Below are 11,729 nucleotides of genomic sequence, written 5' to 3' on the forward strand. Positions count from 1 at the left end.
AGAAGACAATGTGGCAGTCGTTCAGACGTGGTTCAATCACTATGCGAACCTGAAGAAGAGTGTTCTGAAGAAAGACATCAAGAAAGTAATAACGTTGACAATGGAGATTCACTAGCATCAGTTTTGTTCCAGGACTGTAACCACAGCAAGTCATTAAAAAACTTACACCATCTTCTACAGATTACAGGAGAAAAAGAGAGTGATGAGATTGTTCGGGGTGAACTGTGTGGAAAAGAAAGCTCTAAACTATGCAATTGATACCTAGTGAGCTCCAGCAAAGCGCGAGGCTATATGTAGTAGCAACTACCAACACAGCAACATTCTTGCAGACAAGAGTGTTGAGACTTCTACTACAGCCTCAAGAGCAATCAAGTATAGGATATAGTCACATACATAAGGGCAGGCCTGGCTTGCTCTCTTAGTTTTCGTTCATTGGCTATTTGTCCTGTAATAGCCAAGAATGGTTGCTTTAATTGAATTCATTATCAGGTGTCAACGTGACTGCAGCTTAGCATGATTTTATTTTTTAAAATGAATGGCACAGGTATTAAGATATAGCAAATCCACGTAACATTCTATTCTTAACATTTTAATTTGAAAAGTGGAAATTTTATCCCTTAATTAGCACGAAACAAAACTATTCCAAATATTTTTGACAATCCAAGCAAATAAGAAACTGTAAAATGAAATCACAAGATCATGATATCAAGTCCTAGCAACATATATGTAACATGATCAGAGATCAAATAACAAAGAAACAAATAAAACAAAAATATCGACAGTAAAGTCAGGCTTGGAAACATCTTTATATCCAGAACCAAAGAATAGAAAACATTTATCTTTTAACCATTAATATGGCATGGTCAACAATGGATGAGAAGTATATTACCTACAAGACTGAACAATAATTCTGACAAGCTAATTGATCTCAGGGCTTTTCCATGCGCCAAGCTGTGCAAGTTGACCAAACCATCCAATGCTAGAAGGTAGGCAAAGGTTTCTGTTGGCCTTCCTTTACCATTTATGACATCAGTTACCAAAATTTGATGGAAAATAAATAGATGAATAGTGTAAATATTTTGTTTTACAAATGAATCCTCACTTGTTGTAATTTTGGTAAGGATGATAATGCTATTCATTCACTATACTGACAGTAGTTAGATATAGAAGTGACAGTGGCCGGATATAGAAGTGACAGTGGCCCTTTCATTCAGCAATACATGTGGATGGATGAGATCTTTGAACTGAAGCACAAGGACCAGTGCATAGAGAAATTGTGTCTTCCACTCAGGTGGGTAGAAATGGAGCCTTCTGACTTTGGAGTATCTTATATCTCACACCTTTCTAAGAAACAAGAGGTGCAGTGAAGTCTGAGTTTCCTTTCAGCTACCATTTGAAAACTGGAGTATCTGAATCCAACATGCGGGTCCACAAAAAATTGCTTTAGTTCTTCCTTGCTGTAAATGATATTGATAGTTTATTACTTAGTTCTCTATCAGCACCCTAATTCCATTTACCACCACGAACTGGGATTCTGTTTTGATTTGTGGTCTTGCTCTTCTTCAGAAGCACCGAGAAGTGGTCAGTATTTCTGGAATATGAATGTGTCTCCCCCTTCAACCACAGTAGAGCTGCAGCAGCTGCATCCTTTTCTGCAAGTTTCTTACTGCTGCAAGGCTGCCCAGCAAAGTCCAGCCCGTTAAAGAAAACAGTAGAACGGAACTGGTTGTTTTTCAGTTGTTTTGTCTTATAAGCAGGTGATTCATGCCCTGCTCTGGCAAGTAAAGTTTGAAGCTCATTCTTAGAATTGTCACCCCCATCACCAGCAACATTTTTGGCCTTTTCTGCCTTCTTTGAGGGTGCTGGCAGCTGTCGACCAAATACAAATCTACCCTCACATTGGTCCTCTGAAACCAGCAATCTTATTGCCATCAGAAGCTCGTTGTGGGACTGTATATCCAACTTGGGATCTAGAAGCTGCCAGCAGCGAAAAAACATCAAACACCCAAATATTAGGACAGGGTGGATAGAAAACTCTAGAGCTTAAATGTGTCTAATCATCAAATAATTTGAACACTTGCACAAAAAAACAATACTTACTTTATTCTGAATCAGTTCCTCAAGCTCACGTTTTAAGCTTAAATACATATCTCCTAATGTGGGTTTCATAAAAAATTCCAAGTATCCTCCCAACATTTTTAGGTGCCCATCCTATCAAAATAAATAAATAGTTTCAGCAAAAGGAAGCATAAAAATGGATGTAAAAAGAGAAGAGGAGGAGAAGCAAACAAGAAAACCATTAAAAAACTTACTAGTCCACCCCTCTCAATGTTTCCTCCAAATAAAAGCAGCACGGAATCAGAAACACCAGTTGAATCACGGAGAAAAACTGAATTCACTTTCACTTTTTCATTGAAAACTAACCAAGGGTATGGAATTTTGGGCACCCCAGCATTCACAGAATTCTGTTGTGAAATACATTCAGAAAAACAAATGAATGATTATAAATTTGAATGTGGTGGTATCCTCAATTAAAAACAGGGTAGATAGAACAGTGCCTTCAAGGAAGACCATGGAATCTACAGATGTGAAACTTACCGAGTACAGAAGCACCTGGCCATCCTCCATTGTTTTCAGTGTTATCGACTTCTCTTTGTTCTACATAACAAAATCATATGATGCAGACATTATACCATCTCAACAAGAAAAGGTTCACTAATTACTAGCACTGAAAGCCTGTGATTATGTTCCAATTAATAGAAAGGCCCTAGCACTTCATAACTGTTTCTCTTCTATTCCTTGACCTACCCATGCCCTACTTCTCCAATCCATTTCTTGAACAAAGCCTAAAGCACCATTCATTCTATTTGGCTCATTGGAATTTCAGGTTATATGACAAACAGAAGCTGGAAGCATGAACTAGGCGAGGAATAGAAACTGTTTCTTGAATGTAAAAAACTGAAAAATCAAAGAGAATAAAGAGCAATACACAGCAAATTTGCGGTATGACTCACCACAACAGAGCACAATCCAGGGAACAGGCCAGCACAGATGACTGCTCGCATAAGATGCTCATCAATGCTCCTTGAATTGCAATTTTCTATCTGCTTATCAACCAGTCCAGTATCCTTGAGCAAGTAAAAGAATTGTTTCCTTAAGGAATCAATGGCTTTTAGAGTCTGTGCAGAAAGAAAATTCTTCCAACAGTACTCATGACCAGATTGTTGTCTTTCTGCATCTTTCCAACCATTATAGGCCCGGACAAGTGCAAGATGGTCACTGCAATCACGACCAGCGAATTGTGCTTTTGCAGACTCTGCGAGCTGCGAGGAAAAAATTGCAAGTCATTCCTAGACTCCTTGTAATTGACAACATGAAACTTGGTCTTAAAACATCATCATAGATTTCAACAAAACACCTGCCAGAGACAAGACAACCCCTCAAGAGATGAACAATTGAAATTTGACCAAAGAACAGAAAAGGGATAAAGACGTGGTTTCTTGTGTATATTCTTGGTCAAACAAATCTTTTTCTGCATCTCTGAACTGCTAATTTTAAATATTACAAACTGAAAATCTCTTAAGAAAGAATGTTGAGATAAAAACTCATTTTCCTTTCATCAAGTAGATTTATTTGACAGGACCGTAACAAACAACAAGAACAGAAACATGAAGAAAGGAGAGCTAAGACCTTGAACTCAAGGGATCCAAATCTTCTGAGGAAGAAAAAAAAACTAGAAAAAGAAATATGCATAGGTAACCAATGGAACAAGGTTCTCAGAAACATTCACTTGACATCAAAGGCAGTTCTCTCCTTGCCTCTAAAAAGTCTTCTATTACGTCTCGATCATATACACCATGGTAAACAAAGCATAAGTTTCCAAGTTAAAGCAGCCATACCCTCCTATCATTCTTACATATATTTATACATTTATGCCTAAAAGAATCAGATCAAGATATGATGATAGTTCTACCAAACTAAATCCATGGAGAAAAGAATATCATCAATTACACACTAAAGATTAATCAAAACATCAGGCGAAACTATAGATGTGCTGGAGACTTACATCCTTCTTGTCAAATGGTATTAAGAATGGATCTCTAACACTGAGACCAGCAACGACAGTCATTATTGGATCTAAGCAGTTGAAAATGGTCCCCAATATAAGCATTTTCCCGAGCTTAGGCTCAACTGGAAGCACCGACAAATGACGTCCTGAAAAGCACCAATCCTGATTTAGCATCAATTATTTGAAGAATTAACCATCACTATCTTAAAAAAACTCAGAAAATTGGATATGAGATCCAAAATGAACTTTTGGAAGAAAAACAAATGCTGCACCTAGCACTGTCAGATTTTCATGCTCATCTAAAGCCCCAATCAACTTCAAATACTCAACAGCATTTTGAACCTACAACACAAAACAGATGTAGAAAACTTAAATGTAGACCAAAAAAAGAGAGAGAGAGAGAAAGAGAGCAAATGTTGGAGCTGTGTTAAAACTCGAAAATTAAAGTGGCAAGCCAGAAGACTGGCACGAGCAAGATCACCAATATGCAGATTTTGATAACAGGCTCAGTTAGGAATTACCGATAGAGGCTCTGGTGGCTGCAGGGCCCTTGATAGGAACTCTGATATACTTCCAAGTTGGAGACTTTTGATTTGCAAACTCAAAGACTGTAAAGGTGTCCTCAAAAGTTCTGGTAATTGATAGTCAGCAAATGCATCATAAACACATCTGGGATAAAGATGATAACACTCGCCAGGTTGAACACGACCAGCTCTTCCCTTTCTCTGAAAAGCAAACACCAAACACCATTATAACCAAACCAGAAAACTAACTCTCAATGCAAAAGCAATTGTCCAGAGAAACCATACCCTTAAAAAAAAGCCCTAAATCATTTTAATTACAGAAAAATTCTCTGTGCAACAACAAGCATGTGGAAAATTGACAGAATTTTTCATGCCAAAGCTAAGTCAAAAAGATTTAGGCAGATTGAAACATTATTGTTAATAAAAATAAGAATTTTGGCAAGCTGCACATAAATTAATCAAAAATATTCTGGATGTATGTTTGGATTTGGATAAAAGATCTGCTATCCAGTCTACCTCCCTTTTTTCCTGCACCATACCATCTTTATGCCAAAGAACCAAAAGGGAAGACCATTTCACTATTAACAACTATTTTATCAACTGTACTTGGAACTTCCACTTGCAATGATTTAGCATGCAGAATCGAGAATGTTTGGGAGAGTTTCTTAATCATATAGAGATTGTAAATAATGCAGTTTAAAATCTACAAACTTACTCAATAATATGCTGCTTTTAGGGCTATAAAAAAAGCCTAAGAAGGGAATGTTTTTCTGCTTATTAACAATTTATGTGGACAATACACATTATAAACAAGACCAAACATCTTATAAAGTAATGTTCTGGCCACTTTCCTATGGACATCCAACCTAACTTTCATAAAGTTGATGTTTAAGAGAATGGGCCTTACTTGCCGGGCAGCAGCCTTTGAGATCCAGGATGGAAGCAAACAAGGAGTATTATTTAAAGCATCATACGATGTCTCCTTTGCCTTTCCACAATCAACCACAAATACCACATCATTGATAGTAATACTAGTCTCAGCCATATTCGTAGCTAAGACAATTTTCCTCACTCCATCTTCAGGTTTATCAAATATTAACCTCTGGATGAAAACAATACAAAAGGGATCAGGAATCAGGAAAATGCCAATCGCTGGAATAAACAATACAAATTCACTGCATATCTCCAAACAATAACGAAAATGTGGGAAACAAGAAAAAATGGCAAAAAGGAAAAGCAAAAATTAGGGGTTTAATTTATGTGCTATTTCAATATCATATGAAAGACAATGAAATCACCTGCTCAGAGCTGGCCATGGAACCATGGCAGGCCAGTAACAATACTCTGCAAGGATCACCCAAGATAGGATGAGCTTGTAGCTGATCTTTTAAAGAGTTAATGTCATCCCAACCAGTCATAAAAACCAACACAGCACCAGGTCTCTCTTTCTTAACTATGTGACAAAGAACATGCTCAATGAGGTTAAAACCAATTGAGTCAGGATTCCAACAAGATAAAGACTCCCGAGTGCGTGAACTACACCCCTTAAAGTCAGCAACTTCAAGGGCATCCTGTCAAAAAGTTTTAAGGCAGATATAGCTTGGTGAAAAAACAAACTCATGCATGTTACATGAATCAGACAATTTCATGAATTTATATACCTCAACAGAAGAAGCAATCTGGCTCTTCCTCTTTTTGAAAGCTTGAGCTTGTTTTTGCATTTTCCACGTCTTTTCTTGACCATAATCATCAATTTGATTGTAAGGAGTCAGCCGATACCCAGTTATTTCAAGAATATTCTCTAAAAAATGTGCACGGACAGGATATGTGAAACCCTGGAAAATTGGGCAAAAAACCATTACCGTCCAAAAAGAGAAAGACGTGTTGAATCTACCAAACGATCAAATCATGTTCTTTCTACTTTGGATTAATAAAATATGTTATCAGAAATCACAATTGTAACATAAAAAAAGAAGTGCATGCATGACCAAAGAGAAAAGAACAAAAATAATGCACACCAAGAAGTTATGTTGCAGGTAAATTAACAAGAGAAGCACAATCTTTTACATCTAGGAGGTGTTTGGTTTGGGGGTGAAGAGGGGGGAAATCTTAATACATTCTCTTAAGAGATTGGATACATAAGAAAGTAACCATTGTTAAGTATTTTCATGAAGAATAAAATAAAAAACATGACATGTTTACTCATTCTTTAGCTCGTTGCACACACCACTTCTTCGTTTTTCTACTGTATCTAACTCAACATAAGTCTAAAACTACATGTCCATGCATCAACCAATTTTCAAAGGTTAGTATTATGTCCAAGCCAAACCATATTGTTTGCTATGTTCTTATGATGTCGAACAATTATCCCAAGAGTTTATAGACTAGGTTGAAATATGAAGTTATTTTATTTCTTGTTTTAATTATTTTCCTAGTTAATTTTGGATTTTTATTATTTGTTTTCTACTTAGCTTAGGGCTTTAAATCTTTAAATTTAATTATTATTTTACTATTTAGTAATCCTAATATTAGATAGATTCTATTAATTAGATGGATTTTAATTAGAAATCCTTTCCTATAAAGGATTTATTTTAGTACTAATATAAATAAGGATATCTAGTTTATTTTATGAAGATCAAGACTATTATTCAGATTCAATAAAATACCAAAGAATTTTCTCTACATTTCTCTACAATTTGGTCAATAACCTTAGAGCGTGAGAACCCTAGTTTTATCTTCGCTATATTGAAGTAGAACAATTATCTCAGGAGTTTATGAACCAGACTGACAAGAACAAGCCTGAAAAAAAAGTCCACAAAGAAACCCAAAATCATTTGATATAAAGTCTGAAGTTAATGTTTTCCTGTTTTAATCATTTTCCTGGTTAATTTTGGATTTTAATTCTTTGTTTTCTACTTAGCTTAGGACTTTCAATTTAACTAGTAATGGAGTATGCAGAGAGGTATACAAATGGATTGCACCAAAAACAAGGGTGGCAAAAGAACAAAGAGCAAATGAACACTGGCGAAACCAAAAAAAGGAGTGAAAGAAACTCTAGAGAAAGCATTCTGCCACCCAAGCATCAAGAAATTCCAAAAAACTGAACAGGCAACCAAATTAGTAAGTAGTAACTTGAAATAAGCTAAGAGGTTAACCCGTACAGTTAAATTAAGCAGCAAAATTAACAAGATCTTTGCCTGCTGGTTTCAAAGGGTAAGGGATTGGCTTCCTACACTTTATCAGGACAGAAATTAGCAATATAAGACTTACAGGAATATGAATTGTTGGAGCACCACCAAAGTAGGAAGAGAAAAGCTCTGCATTTAAGGTTGCACTCATCAAAATCAATCTCAACTCCGGTCGACGAGGAAGCAGATCTCTCAGTACAATAAGAAGGAAATCTGACAAATAAGAGAACCATGGTAAATATCAAGTGATATAACAACAAATACCTTAAATGAATTCCAAGTTACCTTCATTCATTCCACGTTCATGAATCTCATCAACGATGACATGAGTTACACCTTTTAAATTTCTGTCCAGAAGTAATCTCCTCAACAATATGCCAGTCGTACAGAATAGAAGTCGAGTGTCCCTTCCTCTCATACCCTCGAGCCGAACTTTATAACCAACCTTTTAAAACGAGAGCAAAATAGCATAGATCAAAATAATTTACAAACTCCTGATTTTTAATAAAAGATTCATCACATCAGAGGCATGGACTAACTGATTCTCCCAGTTTCTCCCCTCGTTCTGCAGCAACTCTTTCAGAAACAGCCATAGCCGATATTCTTCTAGGCTGTGTACATATAATACTACATGCAGCTCCGCGAGCAGCTTCAATCTCAGATTCTAGTATGTATTGAGGAAGTTGTGTGGTTTTACCACAACCAGTTTCACCAGAGACAACAATAACCTGCAAACATGCATCAGTTTGTTGTAAATATAAATGCTAGTTGCAACCATAATCATTTGTTCATGCACACATCCATCACTTGGATGACTTGAGTGGTCCATATTATATTAGATTCAAGAGATGGATTTAGCAAAATTTAATTCTCAAAGCAGGATTCCTCTGAGACAACTCGGTCACATAACAATTTTGTTTTAACTCTTCAAATTTTATTGCCTAAGCAGCTTGCTCTTTTCTATATACAATTCTTGTCTCTTACATTTAAGAATGCACCTACTTGAATTGAGGACACTGCTTACAATTGACCAATATAGTTTCCAAACAGGAATTTATTTTCAATCATTATTGGGCCTTCTCGTGCATCGCTACCCATAAAACCATAAGAACACACAGCGTAGCCTCCATATGCATTAATTGATACACTGTCACTGTTTAAACCATTTGAGGTGTTGTATTAAAAACAAAATTTGGTCATGCTCCAAACCATCTGCATCAGGTATCAATATACTATATAATCCTACTTGCTCAACAACCAAACTGGAGAGAAATGCATTCCTTGACATAGCATATAAAATTGTCCAAGAATCCCAAGAGAACAAATTTTATTGAAAAAATAAACGAGTTCCATCTTGGTCAAGACTTAGCATTGAATTATGAAGGAATGCTGAAATTGAAGAAAAAACAACTGTCCTAGCAGGAGTTACAAACTCATAAAGGCAAGGACTGCAATCGGAAGACAATTACAAGAAAGAACATATCACAATCACCTGATTTTCAGATACAGCTTTTAACAGCACATCCTTTTCTTTATATGCAGGAAGGCTTCTACGAAATTCGATCATCTTTTGGCCCTCAGGAGATTCCTACACAAGAACTAACACCCATCAACACCATATCTTGTAATGTTACATGAATGTATAGCAGAAAATGAGAGGTAAAATATGTGCTTTAACTCCTTATAGAACCAATACTTTATGATAACATATTTGACAGCAGAAACTCGGAAGTTCCAGCAGGAACAAATATAAAATTAAGGATGTTTAAGATGCATATCCACTACACAACCTTGACAGAAAATAAATTTACAAGAGTTTTAAAATGTTCATGTACTTCCTGAAACATAATGCCAACGTTCTCAAAAAGTGGAAGAGCCACTACCAAAGTTTACCTAAAATATACCAAGTGCTTCATCACAAAATCCAAGAACATTGAAAAACAGTACTAAGGCACAAGCTACTAAGTTATCATAATATACACTAGTGCACCACTGTTTTACTTGTATGTAAAGAAAATCATGGTAAGTTATAATGCAAAACGACTTGACAGACAAGAAGGGCAGTTGTTGCAAAAGATAACTCTGTGAAACTGATCAGGGTAAATTTACCTGCCACTTTTCCTGTTGATTACGAAGCTGCAAACTCTTCCGACTAAGAATTCTCTCCATGGCAACACTATTTTGTACTGACAGTTCTGGCTGCTCATAGATTCTTTCATCGGTGTCCATACTCCCACCACTGTTTGATCTTGACAAGGAATTGGGAGGAAAAAATCCTCTGCTCGTGGGCTTTTTGGAAATGTAAGCTTTGAAATGAGCATCTACTTCTCTTTGTAACCCAAAAGGTAAGATCACCTATAAGTTTTTCAAGAGCATTGCAAAAGTGAATTATATGAATGAAGAAACTTAGCCCCCCAAGAATTATGCACATGCTTCAATTAGTGATAAGAACAATAAGTTCCCCCCTGGATCTAATGAGCTGATAAGTATTTGACAGCAAGTTTCTAACAGAATGATCAGAGCTTATCAATTCATTACTCTGTTATATTGTAAAAATATAATACACTGAACAGTGAGGGACATGGACTAAGAAAAGAAAATACCTCTCTCTGTGGACGCTTATCATCCAGATCATGTCTGTAATTTGGCAAGGGGACTTTACTAAACACAACAACTCTTGAATATTGACGGCTGCAAAAAATAAATTATATTCAAACTAAGCACGCAATGGTTATAATGAAGCAACAGCAAAACAAATGCTTACACTTTAAGAAAAGATTAAAAATACCTGTGTAAACCCATTCGGGTTGCCATAGCTGATAGATGCTCAAAATCACGTCTGTCCTTTTTCTCCCTGGATACAACTTCTTGCTGATCTTTACTTTGAAGAAGCATGGTTAACTTCCATTTCCAATCATCAACGTTGTCAAGGGTCGAGCCAGTCTAAGAAACATGAATCAACAACAAATACGAATTAAAGTTGTATGAGTGAGAATATTGTTCATTATGTGCTTAAAAAGCCAAGAAATTCCATTTCTTAAAAAAGACTACATTTTTCCTCAATGCAACCAAAGAAAAAAAACAAACAGGTTACATGCTTGAACTTCACTTTAATTATAAACCCTACAGATAAATCACCAGCCCATAAAGGAACAAAGTTTCATCGAGTGTGCTGAAAATAGGCATAGTTTTTTCTTCAAAGGTACAAAAAGGGCAGCTGAAGCAAATGATATATTCAATCAGCATTGAAAGGGGGGGAAAACACACTTTTAAGAGCTAAATTGTGAAAAATCAAACAAAATCGAACTAAAAACCAACCATTTCCTTCTGGGAGGAGCCTAATTCATAATCGGATTCATCACTAGAAACATCCCGGTAAGCAAACCTGCCATAATTAAAGCTCTGTATAGACCTGGTATATGGCAAAGCAAGTTCCTTGGAATGAAAATCAGCAACAACAAAACACTTGAATGAAAAAATCCCATGATGCCTGAATCGAAGAGGGCGGGGCAATGGCTGGTTAGTAAAAGATAGGGTTTGGTGGTTTCTAACGGAAACAAAAGATGATGAAGAAAATAAAGAGGGTTTAAGGGTGGTTTTAGCTTTGTAATGGAAATGGAGAGATTTTGCTGTTTTGGTGGAAGTGGGTCTTAGAGACATGATTGTGTTCATTCTGATACAGCAAGGCATGGTTTTCTCTTCTTTTTTTTCTTTTTTTTCGGTTGCTTGCTGGGGTTTTAGAAGTGTTTTTGTTACATTTGCTTGAATTAGGGTTTATGGTTCAGAAATACTACTTCTACAACTCTGACAACAACCTGTGTTGTTGAAAATTTTAGTGCAGCTGAGCGAGAAGGTGAGAGGGTTGTATTCTTTCTCGCTGGGTTAGTTGATTGTGGAGAATGAGGGTTGTTTGTAAGTTTGAAGAATGGATAGCCCCCTTTCTTTTTT

The 11,729-nt window shown here is 36.3% G+C and overlaps 1 protein-coding gene across 2 annotated transcripts; it reads right to left on the reverse strand.

Annotated features, from left to right (window-relative positions):
* Positions 1–760: 760 nt before the first annotated feature.
* LOC105108047 (ATP-dependent RNA helicase DHX36-like) lies at positions 761–11,729 on the reverse strand. 2 transcript variants are annotated; one of them, XM_011002184.1, is made up of 19 exons: positions 11,100–11,729; positions 10,570–10,724; positions 10,385–10,472; positions 9,891–10,136; positions 9,274–9,369; positions 8,321–8,509; positions 8,067–8,226; positions 7,864–7,994; positions 6,255–6,428; positions 5,892–6,164; positions 5,501–5,695; positions 4,591–4,794; positions 4,342–4,411; positions 4,067–4,215; positions 3,015–3,323; positions 2,599–2,658; positions 2,313–2,465; positions 2,101–2,211; positions 761–1,977 (listed from the first exon to the last, which is right to left on the reverse strand). In XM_011002184.1, exons 1-19 carry the CDS (start codon positions 11,469–11,471, stop codon positions 1,504–1,506), a joined length of 3,609 nt encoding a protein of 1,202 aa, XP_011000486.1. In that variant the 5' UTR covers positions 11,472–11,729; the 3' UTR covers positions 761–1,503. The 2 variants fall into 2 exon arrangements, with proteins under 2 accessions (XP_011000486.1, XP_011000487.1); XM_011002185.1 differs by lacking the exons at positions 10,385–10,472; positions 10,570–10,724; positions 11,100–11,729 and adding an exon at positions 9,617–9,674 and having other exon boundaries at positions 9,891–9,978.

This window comes from Populus euphratica, unplaced genomic scaffold (assembly GCF_000495115.2).
Source record: "Populus euphratica unplaced genomic scaffold, PopEup_1.0 scaffold180.1, whole genome shotgun sequence".
In the NCBI taxonomy this organism is placed as follows: Eukaryota; Viridiplantae; Streptophyta; class Magnoliopsida; order Malpighiales; family Salicaceae; genus Populus; species Populus euphratica.

What these genes read in the sequence shown, in the direction of transcription:
- LOC105108047 (XM_011002184.1), bottom strand. Translation starts at nt 11,471, where the DNA reads ATGCCTTGCTGTATCAGAATGAACACAATCATGTCTCTAAGACCCACT. An exon ending in AAGCTGTATCTGAAAATCAG is followed by an intron (nt 8,510 to 9,273) that starts GTGATTGTGATA and finishes GCATGTTTGCAG; the next exon opens with GTTATTGTTGTCTCTGGTGA. An exon ending in GGGAGAAACTGGGAGAATCA is followed by an intron (nt 8,227 to 8,320) that starts GTTAGTCCATGC and finishes TCGTTTTAAAAG; the next exon opens with GTTGGTTATAAAGTTCGGCT.